This window comes from Garra rufa, chromosome 6 (assembly GCF_049309525.1).
Source record: "Garra rufa chromosome 6, GarRuf1.0, whole genome shotgun sequence".
Taxonomy (NCBI): Eukaryota; Metazoa; Chordata; class Actinopteri; order Cypriniformes; family Cyprinidae; genus Garra; species Garra rufa.
The window spans coordinates 48,915,281-48,932,680 of NC_133366.1; the positions used below are offsets into that span (position 1 = coordinate 48,915,281).

Here is a 17,400-nt window from a genome sequence, read left to right on the forward strand (position 1 = left end):
CTGTTGTTTTTTTCAGGATTCTTTGACAAATAAAAAGTCACTTTTGATTAATTTAATGTGCCCTTTTTGAAAATAATATTCGTTTTTAATCACACTGAGCCCGATCCTTTAAACAGTGCATATACAATTTAAACTCAAAACGGATTGCAACAAATACTCCCTGTGTTCAGTCTCATAAATTGAATAACCGACTAAATACGTTGAAATAAACAAACTCTGGGATCCATGACCGGTCCTTGTTCCGGGATTTCATAACGCACAAATTAAGCTCTGGATACATCTACTTCATTTCCATGAAATGCATCTGTAATCGATAGAATCTAAGCAGTGAAATGTTTAAAACGTAGTTTTCATTTCCACAGAGTTGCACGCATGCATGCCGACACGCATAAACACGCCACGCAGATGGCCCTCTCTGGGATGCTTACATAAATCAATCTAAACCAGCACAACATGGCTGTTCTCGACCTGAATCACGAGCGAGAAACAGAACCAGACCGAGAGTAACCACAACGAGACGGGAAAGTCATTTGAACGACTTCTTAGGAAATAAAACGGTAATTGGCCAAGTCTCTCCGGCAGACAGATACCTGTACGCTGCCATTATCGCGAAAAGGGAAAATAATGAGACGAAGGAAAAAACAAACAAATCAGCAGAAGCAGCGCTGCGGGGCGGAACGGTAACTGGGCGACTGCCATGCAGCTCCTGGAAGAAGAGGAAGAGAGATGAATTGGAGGATGTTGAACTGTGAACTGAAGCGCCGCGGAGCCTGTGAGCAACGCAGCCTCTATGAGTGGTCTTCATTTGGACGAGAGGGGCCACAGGAAAATGTAGGTGTGTTGGAGGGAAGCCAGCGAGAGAGAGAGAGAGAGTGAGAGCGAGACGGAGAGAGCGCTGCCTCCAGCATCTTTCATCTATCCTCTTAATGGACATGTTCTCCTCTCCTGTGGACCGAGACTCAGCTCTTCATCGTACCAACTACACACACACACACACACACACACACACACATACACACGTCGCTTTGTTTGCAAGAAGGACAGTTATACTTGACTAATTTGTGCGCGAAAACAAAGAAAGTAGTATTTTAAAATTAGAACAAATCTAAATCGACTTTACTTTCTTAATTCTTATTGTGCATGACTGAATTGCACAGTTTTAGGAAGTGCAGTTTAACAGTTTAATAAGAAGAACAGTTTAAGAAGAACTATTTGACTGCAAAAATCCAATTAGAGGTTTGACTGTTGCACATCTTTTATCTGAGCTGAAAATATTCAGCTTTGAAAATGTTTCGCTTGAAAATAAGCAGAGATAGAGAATTTCAAGAACTGAGAATATGAGAATTGTGACTGGTGGACTTTAGTGCAAGGAATACATTTTACATATAGTGTGTCTGCTTTAAAATAAAAAATAAAATCATTATAAATATAAAATATCTATATATACCTATTAAAATAAAATATATATTAAAATAATAAATAAACAAAACAGACCATGTACTTAATGTGTAAGGTTGAGATGTAAAAAAATAAAAAAATGGTCAATGTAATCTCTTCCTTTAGAAAATAAAGCTAAATTTGCATGCTAAAAAGACAAAATTGCTTGTTTATAATAAAATTATGCAAGTTTAGCTTGGAAAATAGCAAAATTAGTGGAAAAAAATAAAATAAAAATAAAATAAATAAAAATAAATAAATAAATAATTAAAAAAAGTAAATTCAATAAAAAAAAACAGACTCAGCACTTAATCTGTAAGGTTGAAATGTCAATTAAAAAAAATTACATTTAATCTGGTAATCACTTTCTTTAGTAAATAAAGTTAAATTCACATGCTAAAAAGAGAAAATTGCTTGTTTTTTAATAAAATAAAGTTCAGCTTGTATTAAACTAAACTAAACTAAACTAAACTAAAATAAAATAAAATAAAACAAAATAATACAATAAAATAAAACAGACTCAGTACTTAATCTATAAGGTTGAAATGTCAACTGAAAAAAAAAGTATAAATGTAATCACTTTCTTCAGAAAATAAAGTTAAATAAAAAAAAAATCAGATTAAAAAGAGAAAACTGCTTGTTTTTAATAAAATATTACAAGTTTAGTTTGAAATTAAAAAAAATAAAAAATAAAATAGACTCAGTACTTAATATGTAAGGTTAAAAAAAATGTAAATGCAATCTCTTTCTTTAGAAAATAAAGCAAAATTCACCTGCTAAAGAGACAATTGCTTGTTTTTAATACAACAAAACAAAACAAGTTTAGCTTGTATTAAAATAAAATAAACCAGACTCAGTACTTAATCTATAAGCTCTTTCTTTAGAAAATAAAGCAAAATTTACATGCTAAAGAAAGAAAATTGCTTGTTTTTCAATAAAATAATTAAAAAAGTTTAGCTTGGAGCACATTTTTATATTTATGTACATTTTTATGACTAGTGAAGTTCACATATTGTAATGAAACAAGATAAACAAAATAAATAAAGATAATAAAGCAAAATTTGCAAAATGCTTGTTTTTAATAAAATATATATATTTTTTTAAATCTGCTTGGAAAGTAGCATAGTTAGAAAAAATGAACATATAAGGGGCACATTTTATAAGTATGTTAATTTTTATGACTGGTGAAGTTTACATCTGGTAAGGAGGCAAGGTACAAAGCAAAACAAAATAAAAAATAAAATAAAATAATTAAGGTTAAAACGTCAGTTTAAAAAAATCTGTAAATGTAATCATTTTCTTTAAATCATAAAACTAAATTTACATGCCAAAAAGAGAAAATTACTTATTTGTAATAAAATAATGCAAGTATAGCTTGGAAAGTAAAGTAAAGTAAAATAAAGTAAAATAAAATAAAATGCAAAATAGAGTTTCATGGTAATACTAAATATTTTCTAATATGTTTTCTCAGTTCACCTGCCATTAGCAAGTAAATTCAGACCCTGTATGTAAGTGTTTGTGTACACTTGAAACACACACACAAACACAAACCTCACTATTTCAGGCTAACATATGCTTCACATATATAACTATATGCTTCACTATTGCCTTTCACAATAAAATCTAATTTGGTGTCTGTCAGAACACCAAAAACTCCCTTTATGGTGTCATTTAGTGGTTAAAGACTAGCATGTAACATCTGACAACCTCTTTCTCCTGTACTCTTTACAGAAATAATGGATTATGGCTTCCAGGATACAATTTTCACAGCCAGTCATATGATTTGTGACTTACCATAAAGGGAAAATCACACGAGTGCAATATTTTCTGAGACTGCTTGAGGTTAGGCAGACATTCAAGAGTAAAGAGCTCCAATATTGTGAATAAATTGCATCATAATTCCCTTACTTATTACTGTTCTATAACAAAAAAATGACCTTTAGAAATTAATTTTTACTAAAACATTTAGTAGACAGTGCAAAAACCTAATAATAATAGGGAGTGCATAATGCTGGACTAGATTGTGAATTTACAGGAAAATAAATGAAAAAAATACTGCGTTTACTGCAAAGCAGATGCAAGAAATAAGAGAGAGAGAGAGAGGTCTTGGAGTACCGCAGTGGCTGGTCTTGGCCGGCACTAGCTGGGGGTTTTTAGTCAGATTAAACTCTGAGCGGCCACGTCTTCAAGACCATCCTAATAATGAAATTTGTCAGAGCATATAAAGGAGTCTGGCGTAGGTAGAGCGTGCCAGAGGGAAGAGAGAAAAATGAGTGCGTCAGCAGAACAGCCTGCAGCCTTGTCAATATCTATCGGATGCCACATCTGTAAAACTACACTCCAATCAGCCGTCCATGTATTTACCGTTGTCCCCGACCCCTGAGAACTATACAAAAGCGTCATGTGCAGACTGTGCATGTAAATTTGACTGCGTATGGTTTTTTTGCATGCACACGCTGGTAAATTTCAGTCTTGGTTGTGTGCATGTGGGTTTGATTATGATGTAATTTATGATCCAGTGCCATGTGTTTGAGTTTGTGCATACAGTGAATCTGCGGTCAGCTTTTGTACGGTGTATAGAAATATTTAAACTATAAAAAATTTTTAAATATACAAAACATATAAAATTTTACATGGTCTATATATAGACAATTTGAACTTTTTTAATGTTTTAAATGCATTTATTTGATCAGTAATACAGAAAATTTTATGAAATATTATTGCAATTTAAAATAATGATTTTCTATTTTAATAAATTTTTAAATATAATCTTTTCATCAGCCAAATATTAGACATTCAAATATTATAAAGAAATTGTAAATAAAAATATTTAAAAAATTATATATATATATATATATATATATATATATATATATAATATTATATTCATAGTTTATATTCAGGCATGTGATTGGCTAAGGACAAAAAAGCAGGAAAATATACTAAGACGACCCCCCCCCCCCCCCCGGATAATGATTTGCGGATGTTTGTTAGGAAAATTAACCGAAATGAGCATCCCTAATAGCTAGCAAATACAAGTAAGTTAATGTTAATGCAGCTTAAACATCCTGCCATAGTAGAAAATCACTCAAAATCGATCATCTAATCCAGGGGTCTTCAACTAAAACGGCTCGAGGTCCAGACAATTATATAAAAAAACTATTTATGTTTTTTTTTTTTTTTTTTTTTCTTCGCGAGACCAGGGTATCTGCAGCATATTTAATCTTAAATTCTACACATTTAAATACTTTTTTAAAGACCTGAACAAAATTTAATTAATAAATAAATAATTAAAATGACTGTAAAAAGCATGATTTACAATTGAGATGCAGATTTCCCAAAACAAAAAAGATTTCTTAAATTATAAAATTCACATTCCAGCCTTCAAGAGTCAAAAGTATCAATTCTTATATTAATTTAAACAATTATTGTCAATCAAGTATTATATTAATTAACATATATTTTATTGCCTTAATTGTTTAAATTTGTATAACACATGATCTTGTCGATCCATCAGATAACATTTACAACTCTATGTGTTTGGTGCTTAAAACCATGGACTGATTTGTTTACATTGGTCTTTTTGACAACAGTAGACGTTCGAGCTAATAAAAAATGTCAGATCATTCTCTTCCAGCAGGAGGCGCTATCAGAATGATACACAAAACAGCGCCGCAGCTGACTTTGAAACGTGCAGCGCTCATATTTATTCAATGGATAGCCTTATAAAGTTCCATCGCAATTCTTGCCTTTTAGTCCCCACATTTAAGACCGCCTGAAATAATTAGTCTTTCTTAACCCCTAATAACACTACAGTCATCAATAAATATGAAGAGCTTTATTTCAAGAACTGACTTTCAAAAACCCTTAGCCTACACAAAATACGTTTCTTTTTATTTTGCAGAAGAGAAATATTAGGGAAGTAAATTAATATCAGCATATGAAGTATATTCGTCTATCATTGTCTCTTAGAGAATGTTCACATCAGATGCTGAAAGCGCTGTTTTTACTTTCACTTTAATATACGCAGTTTTCACGTTGCTTGTGTGATATCCATTGGCTCACCGTCGTGGTTTAAAATATAAATATGTATAAAAATACAGTATAAAAATATATATTTACAATATTTTGCGACGTAACCCCAAAATAATGCATTTTCCATCAACGTTTTTCACGCACTGAAAGCTACATCTGTCTGCCGATCTTTTCTCTCCTCACTGCACGGAAGATTGCACCCAAACGCTGACCATAGTGTGCTTGATATAAATGTATTTATTAGAAATAGCGTTTGGCATTTTTTTTATTATTATTATGTCAAAAGCTTTCACGGTCCGCATGGACGCATCTTGCGGTCCGGAATCATACTTCGCCATCCGCCATTTGCGAACGGTCGCAAATACGTGACATAGGTACATTTTCAGGTCGAAAAATCCGGAATTCCGGATTAATCCGGAAAAATCACATCCCTGTATATTACATTTTATAGTTCTAAAATAAAATGTTAAAATGTTATTTTAGCATCAGTGGGATACTATTGTAGCTTTAATTTATATTTTGAATCAAATATTAATTTAAACATTTTCTGATTTAATTTTAATTGTAAAGTTTAAGTAATTTTGTTGTGTGTTTTTGTCAGTAGTAGAGAGAAAGAGATTTTTTTATTTCAGTTTTAGTTATCTCAGTACATCAAGTTAAACTAAATTAAAACAAGATAATAAGAAATAATAATTTATAATAATAATATAATATATAATTATAATAATACAATATAACATATAATAATATATTATTATTAATATTTTAAATGCCATTTATCATTTTTCTTTTCTCTTGTGCTCACCATGGCTGATTTATATGATAAAACATATATATATAAATCAATCAATCAATCAATTAATTAATTAATTAATTAATATTATTATATTTTAAATGTAATTTATTATTTTTCTTTTCTCTTATATATATATATATATGTGTGTGTATTTATTGTATTTATTATATATATTATATATAAAAAAATAGATTTTGTTTTTATTTCTTTTTTTTTATATGAGAATAACTGTAAACTGCAATAAATAAAATGCCCAAACAATTATAATATATGAATTGTATAGTTAAGAAAAATAAATTATACATATTACTTGATTTTTTGTATAGAATTTATATTTACTTCTATAAAATTATATATAAATTTCTATTCACATAATATTGATTTCTAAATATAAAGTATCAAAAACTTTCAAAAATCTGCAGAGCTGTTTGTCAAGCCTAAAAATGCTATATTATGACACAGACTACTGTCTATTCTTACCATAAACTAATTTTTGGAGCGGACCCTGCATGTGTCTGTGGTCTTGCTTGTATCGTGCGGTCACTGCTTTCACTGTGTCTGTCTGTTTCCTCCACTAACTCAATCACTCCTTGCAGCAACTCACTCTCTCACCTCAACTGACAGGCTACAAATGGCCAGCAGTCGCCCTCCGTTTATCTTCATTTGACTTGGCTGAGACACAGCCACTGATCTGGAGTCAGATTACCGGCCTGTGAGTCAACTAACACAGCGCTTCACAGATCGCATACTTGATCTTAGGCCAGCCTTGCAGCACTTGACCATAAATGAGATGTTGGCTTTTAAAGCAGTACGGTCGAACCGATGTTGTGAGGCTGATAAACTATACAACTTGGCAAAGCAATTACGTACTTGGTGTTTATCAATAAAATTTAATATGTATAGAACATTGCTGTTTTTTATTATATTTCTGTTGCTGCTGTTAAAACAAGAGGGTTCCAACCAACTCAGGCAACTTTAACATGCCTAAGAATACTCTTTAACCGTAGTAAAATCCCATTTTTGTATGTGTTGTGATGCTTTAAAATGTGCTCTGTGTGTGTGAGAGTGTGTTCAAGTTCTTACCAGATCTCTGTCCTTGAATGGAGGCCATGTTACTCTCATCTGCCACTGAAACACACAAACAAAACATGCATCAGCTCTTCAAACACTCATTTGTGTTTCCCAATAGACATTCCAGACTGGATATAACTTTACAACAGGCTCATGTTAACACGTGTAATGTTTAAGTGTTGTAACATGTACACCACCGGTCAAAAGTTTTTGAACAGTAAGATTTTTAATGTTTTTTGAAGAAGTCTCTTCTGCTCACCAAGCATGTATTTATGCAAAAATGGCATTTAAAAAAATATATTTTTACTATTTAAAATAACTGATTTCTATTTAAATATATTTTAAAACGTAATTTATTCCTGTGATTTCAAAGCTGATTTTTTAGCATCATTACTGCAGTCGCATGATCCTTCAGAAAGCATTCTAATATTCTGATTTGCTGCTCGAAAAACATTTATTATTATTACTGTGTTGAAAACAGCTGAGTAGAATTTTTTCAGATTTCTCTAATGAACAAAGTTTAGAAGAACAGCATTTATCTGAAACAGAAATCTTTTGTAAAATTATTAATGTATGTATCATCATTTTCAATCAATTTAAAGCATCCTTGCTATATAGAAGTATTAATTTCTATAATTTCTTTCTGGAAAAAAAATTATACTGAATTCAAGCTTTTGAATGGTTTAGTATATAAAGTTACAAAAGCCTTTTATTTTTAGATAAATGCTGATCTTTGGATCTTTCTATTAATCAAAGAATCTTGAAAAAAATAAAAATAAATAAATAATAATAATAATAATAATAATAACAACAACAACAAGATAAAAAGGTTAATCGAGACAAACTTTGAAGTTGGCTTGAGAAAGCCTGACCAGAAAGTTTGAAAAGTTTGTAAAAGTTTTTTACGATTTTAAAAGTTGTAAAAGTTTGACGGTTTTCAGTCTGAAATAATTTGAAGTTTAAAGTAGTTTCAAAGCTTAAAGTTTGATAGATAATTTTTTTTTTCTGAAAACAAGACAATATTTTTTACTTTTTTTGAAGTAAGCATTTTTCAGATATTTTGGCTGGAAACAAGACAAAAAATCTAAGTAAGCAAAGCATTTTTTGCAGTGCAGCATGACTTTTTAAACCAAACCTTTATAAGAAACAGAACTGAACTGACAGAATAATGCATAGGATTTGTAGAGATCTCCTTAAATCTAGCTTTCTCCACATGTGTCCTGATGTATGGATCTAGCTCCATTTCTCTCTCCTTCTCCAAGTAGCCACACTTGGTTTTAATTAGGAAAGGCTTTGCAGGGCCAGTTACGCTTCTGTACAGCTGAGAACATCTGTGGTTTGCCTAAACACACACAACTTCACACGTACACACACATACTTGAGCAGCTCGACTTACATTGTGCACACACAGCAAAAATCATAACAAAGAAAAGAAAAAAAGAATATATATATATATATACATTTTTAACAGTACCTTTTAGCTCCCATGCTCACCAAGGCTGTATTTATTTGATCAATAATTGTAAAATATTATTAGAATTTAAAATGAGTGTTTTCTATTTGAATATATTTTAAAATGTAATTTATTCCTGTGATCAAAGCTGATTTTTAGCATCATTACTCCAGTCTTCAGTGTCACAAGATCCTTCAGATATCTTTCTAATATGCCGATTATGCTGCTCAAGAAACACTTTTTATAATTATTAATGTTAAGCTAATATTTTTGTTCAAGGTATGATACCTTTTTTTATTTGTAGGATTCTTTGATAAACAGAAAGGTCAAAAGAACAGCATTTATTAAAAAAATGTCCTTAGAGACACTTTGGGTTGTATTTAATGCATCCTTGCTGAAAAAATAAAGTATTAATTTCTATTAAAAAAAAAAAAAAAAAAAACTTTCTGACCATAATTTCAATAGTATACATGAAGATATCAATCATATCTTGTTTTAAGTTTGCTCAGAATTTTTTTCTGGAAAACAAAACAGGATTTTTGCAGTGCATATGAGCCACTGCATCTACGTAAAGCATGATGACACATCTAAGACATTTACAGTAGCAACCCGTGGAGAAAAACAAGGAATTATTAGTGTGTGTGTGGGTGTTGAAAACGAGAAAGTGTGTCTCTGCATGTATGTGTTATTTGTGAGAGTGAGAGAGAGACTAATCCGCACAAACAGGATTGAGCAGTGAAGAGCAGCTGCTGCCACAGGCATTGCACCATGGGATACAATAATGGGGTTTCATTACACTGCAATTTCTCTTAAATAAGCCTTTTCATCTTTTATGAGCTCAATTTCCCCAGCAGAGAAATAACACTGGAAGAGAGGCTTGTGTGGGTTCACACGCGTGTGTGTACACATGGACACGTATGTGAGAGAACACAGACAGGGCTGATGGGGGAAAAAAAAGGTGCGGATGAATAAAAAAATAAATAAAAAGGGAGAAAAAATTATATTTTGGCTTTGAATGCTTGACAGCGTCTACAAATTTGGATTATCCACACTCAACAAAACACAGACACAATGTCACACTCATGCATGCAGAAAAACACACGTAAATATCTCACACACACACACACACACACACACACACACACACACACACACACAGACACACACACATGAAAGACTGCAAAAACATTCTCAACAAGCACATGATACTCGAATACTCATATTAATGCCATTCACAGTGTTTGCCAAGTCAAGCATAGCTATTATTATTGCTCAAACTCATGATAACACATTCAAGCAAACCATCCAGTACAACCTGGCAACTGGCAAGAACACCCTAGCAACAACAAATGCCTTAGAAACCATTATAAACACCCTAGCAACCACACTGAACACCCTAGTAACAATCCTGAACATCAAAGCAACAACCCTGAACACCTAAGCAACCACTCTAAACACTCTAGCAATAATAAACAACCTGGAAGGCAGCTAGAACAGACTAGAAACAACCCTGAACACCCTAGCAACAATGAACACCCATGCAATCACCCTAGTAACAAACCTGAACACCCACGCAAACACTCTAAACACCCTAGCAACTAGCCCGAGCAGACTAAAACCATGCTGCACATCCTAGCAGCAAACCTTAATACCCTGGCAACAATGAACACCCTAGCAACAACCCTGAACATCCAAGCAACAATGAACCACACAAAACACAATAGTGATACCTCAAGCAACCACTTTGAAAACCCTGGCAACATGAAAAACATAAAAGATAAAGCCTGAAACATCACAACACCCAGAACATCCCAGCAAACTACTTAAAATGCCCTAGCAACAACTGAAACACTCTAGCAACATGTAGTACACCCCAACAACCAGACAAAACACCACAGTGATACCTCAGCAACCACCCTGAAACCCTGGAGATACCGCCCAAAACATCACAACAACACCCAGAACATCCAAGCAACCACCCATAATGCCCTAGCAACAACCAAAACACCTTAGCAACATGCTGTATGCCCTAGCAATAACTGATATAACCCAGAAACATGCAATACACCATAAAAACCACACAAAACACCACAGCAATACCCAGAATATCCCAGCAGAATGCCCTAGCAACAAACAAAACATCCTAGCAACATGTAGAAAAACCCTAACAACCACACAAAACACCACAACAATAACCTCAGCAACCACCCAGGAAACAATATGAAAAACACCCTAGATACCACCTACAACACCCAGAACATCCCAGCACCCTTTTAGAATGCCCTAGCAACAAGTAGTACACCCTAACAACCACACAAAACACCACAGTGATACCTCAACAATCACCTTGAAACTTTGGAAACATGCAAGACACCCTAGATCAGTGTTTCTCAACTCCAGTCCTCGGGACCCACTGCTCTGCACATTTTGTATGTTTCTGAGTCTGACACACTCAGTTCAGTTCATGAATCTTTCTACTAATGAGCTGATGATCAAAATCAGGTGCCTTAAATGAGGAAGACATACAAAATGTGCAGAGCAGTGGGTCCCGAGGACTGGAGTTGAGAAACACTGCCCTAGATACCACCCAAAACATCCCAACAGCCCCTCAGAATGCCCTAGCACAACCGAAACACACTAGCAACAAGCAGTAAACCATAACAACCACACAAAACACAACAGCAATACCTCAGCAAACACCCTAAAAACCCTGGCAACACACAAAACATCCTAAACATCACCTCGACATCCAGAACATCCAAGCAACCGCCCAGCATGCCCTAGCAACAACAGAAACACCTTAACAACCACACAAAAACAGCACAGCGATACCTCAGCAACCACCCTGAAAACCCTGGCAACATGCAAAACATCCTAGATACCGCAAAACATTACAACACCCAGAACATCTAAGCAACCACCCAGAATGCCCTAGCAACAACAGAAACACCCTAACAACTAGGGCTGGGCGATATGGCAAAAAACTAATCTCGATAATTTTTTCCCATATTGAACGATGACGATATATATTTCGATATAAGCTGTTGATGTTGCTAGCTTTAAAATAGTATCCCAATAATGACTAAAGCCACAAAAATTAAAGGATTCATTAAATTAAATGATTAAGTATAGTTTATTAACAAAAATCAGATTACATGTTTGGCCTTAAAAATTAAAATAACTTACTAAAATAAATGAAAAAAGTTGTTAAAATTGTGACAGAGTATGGTAAATGAGAGTAAATGTACAAAATGTGAACATAAAATTATTGTAAAAACATTATTTGTAACACATTTATTTATTTATTTATTATTTGTTATTATTAACACAATTGTTTATTTTCTCTATTATAGATTGAGCTATTTAAATTAGAGGCAACCACTGCATTTTGAAACAATCTACGGTATAAATATCAAAAAATTACGACACAGCTCTTTCTTAATCGTATAAAGTGCAGACAATTCAGCCAGAATCAAAGTAGGCTACTCTCTCATTATTCAAAGTGCAAATAGAGACGGAATATTTCAAGCATGATACAGAGCTATAGACATACACAACCTATTATAGTCTACATGCAGATAACAGCCTAGATATGTCATGTAGCCTAATTTGCGCGCATTGCGGAGTCACTCTCTAAACAAGGGGGATTTAAATTGCTTTTGAATGCGCGTGCGTTTTTTGCTTTCGGTTTCAGTTTTAACAATCGCGCCAAACTCCTAGCTGAGGTGAGTCACTTTTCAGATAGTCAAACCACTTACGGAATTCGTGCTACCTTTTTTGTCGACAACTTCAACATCTTTGGATAATAACTCGAGGTTAGTTTCTCTTTCGTCGCTGCTTCCACTCTCTTTTTTTTGTCGTCCTGGTGTAAGTTTGCTTCGCGAAGTGCTGTAGAAAATGAACTTTGTACTTTGACGTGCACACGCACGCTGCACGCTGATTGGCCGCTGTCGCATGTTTCTGCTGTATGATTGGCTCTTAGATTAATCCATATCGAGCAAAAAATGTCTAGAGCTTATCATCGTTATTAACATAAATTTTATCGCGATTCGATATTATATCGTTTATCGGCCCAGCCCTACTAACAACCACACAAAACAGCACAGCGATTCCTCAGCAACCACCCAGAAAACCCTAGCAACATGCAAAATGCACTAGGCACCACTCAAAACAACACAGCAACACCCAGAATGCACTAGCAACAACCCTGAAAATCCCAGCAACATGCGGTACACCCTAGAAAAATGCAGTATACCACTCAAAACACCCTAGAAACGAGTTGAAAGTGTTTTTTGAACAAAATGCTATGCAGAGAAATAAAAATCTAGTTCTACATATTCAGATAAAACCAAATTTGGCTGGTGTGTTGCACCTCTGCATAAAAGTAAAGGTAAATGGCCTGAAAGCAATCAGCAAATGAGAAATTAAGAGCATTTTCACATGAATTCCTGCCCAGAAAAACACATACAGCTGCTAATGATGCGACTGGCAGAATAAAGCTCTTTCAGAGAGACTCGAACAGAGCCAAAACTCTGAACTCCAAACGCCAGCCTCCAGAACTCAAGCCAAACCTCTCACAGGGACCACGCTTGACTGAGAAAATCCTTTGTCTTTCAACGTTTCGCAATATCACAGAGGAAAACATGAGCCAGACTGAAATTATGAGCCTTAAGGATAAGAAAAGTGGACCCTTGGGTGATGGATAGATTACTTTAAAGGTTTGTAGAATGCTTGTAAATTAAGATGAATAAATATGCTGGCTATTTTTGCATTTGGATATAAATGACCTGTGTTACGCTAATGCTAGAGTAAATGTCTGAAATTGCTCCCACCTTCAGTCGCATTAGCTATGACCCTTACTGGAAATCCATTACCCAAAAACCTAAAAAACAATCAATTTGATGGAAATTGTGGCTGAAACTTTGCAAAGCTTTGTAAGTTAAGCCTCGAAACAGAACACTTACAAATAATAGATTTAAATATTCTTAGTGAATTACAAATGCTAATGGCTTTGTAACAATATGATTATGTTCCTTAAGGACATTTCTTTAGATTTACATTCATTCAGCTTAAATTTATCAAAAAGAAATAAAAGCAGACAGAAAGAAATGAAAAAAGACAAAAAGACACAGCAACCGAACCACAGGCCACAAGGCCTACACAGAAAAATTGAAAGGGTAACCTAAAGAACAAAACGAAAAAGCGTGCGAGAGATAAAGAAATAAATAGAGGGGAAAAGGTCTGGATGGAGGATAAAAGATGGCAGCAAAGCAAGACACTATGAGATGTGTGTAATGAAAACCAATCAGCTTTCAGCAGTGAGGAGATTAGCGCAGTGGCAGCGGCGCTGGAGCCAATACTCCACCCTAATGAAATGTAATTGGAAACGGGCGAAAACTTCCCATTGTGGCGCACCGAAATATCCCTCATGTTTCTGAAGGTGGTGGAAAAGAGAGAGGATAAGTTATCGGGGTCATCCGTGGCTAATACTGGGAAATGTGTAGCTATAGGGCTTTATTTTGCACCGAAGGCAATCGGTTTCAACTGTGTTCAGATAAACAGACCGAAATCTTAAAAACAGGTCTTCTAGGTCTCAGTATAACCTTTAATCTTTGTATGAAAGGCTTACCACACAATATTTCACCTCAAAAACCTGCGTCTTATTAACTAACCACCCATGATCCAAGTTAACCAAGCGCTAAATGCACTGAAATAGCACTGCTCTGTTTTGAAATTAACTCACTGTCAGAGTCTGTAGAGTCCCAGTATAGTCATTTTGACTGGTCAAAATGCATCTAGCTGAATTTTGCAAGATGTGTTATTTTGTAGATCGATTCTGGTAGAGCAAACATAAATTTATGTGTGTTTCCATACCTAAATCCATGCTCTTGGAAGACTTGTTGGTGGGGTAATCCGGGAGGTTCTGTCGTTTAGGGTATTGTTGATTAGTGGGTTGGTAGGAAACAGGCTCCAGTTCAGCCCTGCAAGACACATATCACAGGATTTGAATGCTATGCATTCTCCGCTGACAGGTTTTCATAATTTAGTTTAGTTAATCAAATATCTAAGAGAAATATTACAATGCAATATTATAATCAAGCATATATGTGACCCTGGACCACAAAAAAAGTCATAAGGGTAATTTTTTTTTTGAGATTGAGATTTATACATCATCTAAAAAGCTGAATAAATATGCTTTTGATTGATGTATGGTTTGTTAGGATATAGATATTTTGCAAAAAATCTAAATATTGAGAAAATCGCCTTTAAAGCAGTCAAATTAAGTTTTTAGCTATGATTATTACTTATAGGCAATTAAGTTTTGATATATTTACGTTAGGAAACTTACAAAACATCTTTACTTAATATCCTAATGGTTTTTGGCATTAAAGAAAAATGTATAACTTCGACCCATACAATGTATTTTGTATGTGCTACTTAAGACTTGTTTTGTGATCCAGGGTCACATATATTGTAAACTATAAGCATAAAAACACATACACTACCTCTCAAATGTTTGGAAGTAAAATGTTTTTGAAAAAAGTATTTTATAATCACCAAAGCTGCATTTATAAGCTTAAAAATACAGTAAAAATTGTAATATTATGAAATATTATACAATTTAAAATACTTAAAATTTTCTATTATAATATATTTTAAAGTGTAATTTATTCCTGTGATGCAAAGCTGAATTTTCAGCATCATTACTCCAGTTTTCAAAGTCACATGATGATCAGAAATCATTCTAATATGTGACCCTGGACCACAAAACCAGTCATAAGTGTAACTTTTTCGAAATTGAGATTTATACTTCATTTGATAGTTGAATAAATAAGCTTTCCATTGATGTATGGTTTGCTAGGATAGGACAATATTTGGTCAAGATATAACTCTTTGAAAAAAAAATCAAAAAATTGAGAAAATCGCATATAAAGTTGTCTAAATTAAGTTCTTAACAATGCATATTAGTAATCAAAAATTAAGTTTTGATTAGTGGTGGGCCGTTATCAGCGTAACGTGCTGCGTTAACGTGAGACTCTTATCGGGCGATAAAAAAAATCGCCGTTAATCTATACTCAATGTTGGTTTGGGAGCTGGGTCTATACTACGCAAGCTATGATGACTTTCACCTTGATATTTTAGCGCGGATGTATACCTAGCCGAATTGCACTGTAGGGGGCGAGAACAAGTCTTCTAACCTGTGTGTATGCCTACTGTGAAATTACCACATCAAACCAGACGTGCTAACATGGATGCAGCTATGAAGTGGCGGGGTTTGCTTCAGGGCCAGTGTTGTTTTCGTCAACGATGACGATGACGAAATCATTTCGTTGACGCCACTTTTTTTCATGACGATAACGAGACGATGACGAGATAAAAATGGCTCGTTGATGACTAAAACATGACGAGACGTGTGTGAGTTTTCGTTGACAAGACCAGAATAGACGAAAATGTTAGTGGGTGGTCCGTCAGACGTTTAAAATGCATGACATTTCTGCTTATTGTGCATGCCAATCAAAACCTAAAACGTATCTGCCGCTATGGCAAGCCGTTTTAGCATTAAATACTCTTTGCCATACTAGTATGGCAAGCCGTTTTAGCATTCCATCCTTGTTTGTCTTTTATGTTCTAAAACATTCCTTCATTATTGTAATTATTGGTGAAAATAGTCGATCCGGAAGCTCACATTGTGTTGAACTATAGATCTGCTATTTTCAGAACTTACAAGTGACACTACCCAACAGCAAAATACTTACTGACCTACATTAATTTGTTAAAAGACTACTTTTTCCCATTTTTTGACTAAAACTAGACTAAAACCTTTTTGACTTTTCGTCGACTAAAATTGGACTAAAACTATCACATATAGAAGTGACTAAAATTTGACTAAAACTAATAAGCATTTTAGTCCAAAAGACTAAGACTAAGACTAAATCGAAGATGGTTGTCAAAAACAACACTGCAGGGCAGGTGCGTTGCTAGACCCTATTTACTGGGGCACACGCCCCAGTGAAAATCTACTGTGCCCCAGTAAAATCTAAAAATTTGAGTTGTAATTTACTTTGATAATCCCGAAATAAAGACATTAAACTATATGCAACAACTGAATTGACGCTTCTAAAAGCAACGCAGTTTAACCGAAGACTATGCACGCAGATATCCATGCCCGTGCGCGTCGTGCGTTGCAGAAGTACTTGGTTACACAAGTTTGTATAGTTAATTGTGTTGTAAATGCAATTGTCAAGCAGTTTGTGATGCATTTTGGAAACAGGAGATGAGCGCCTGGTCTAATGCGCCACCTGGCTTGAGAAACCCGTTTTCAAAGACTTACTTTTAGTCATTATTTGGGCAGCACACATATTCTGAATGCCTTCAGCAGAATTCAAATTAGCCATTTTAATCTAGATTAATTCCAAGATTACAGTGAGATTAATCTAGATTTAAACAAATAATCTATGCCCACCACTAGTTTTGATATATAATTGCTATAAGAAATTTGTATGATTTTTTGGCATAAAAGAAAAAAATATGTTTGGGAACAAAATATTTTTGAATGTACTATTTTATAGTCACCAAAGCTGCATTTATATGCTCAAAATACCGTAAA

At 34.1% G+C, this 17,400-nt stretch overlaps 1 protein-coding gene across 1 annotated transcript in view; it reads right to left on the minus strand.

The window, feature by feature from the left end:
- The window catches only part of pard3ba (par-3 family cell polarity regulator beta a), a 250,801-nt gene that overhangs the window by 86,275 nt on the left and 147,126 nt on the right, over positions 1-17,400 (minus strand). The window contains exons 15-16 of the mRNA XM_073842392.1: positions 14,667-14,773; positions 7,352-7,396 (exon numbers count right to left, since the gene is read on the minus strand). Coding sequence (XP_073698493.1) covers positions 7,352-7,396; positions 14,667-14,773 — 152 coding nt within the window. The remainder of the gene's footprint in view (positions 1-7,351; positions 7,397-14,666; positions 14,774-17,400) is intronic.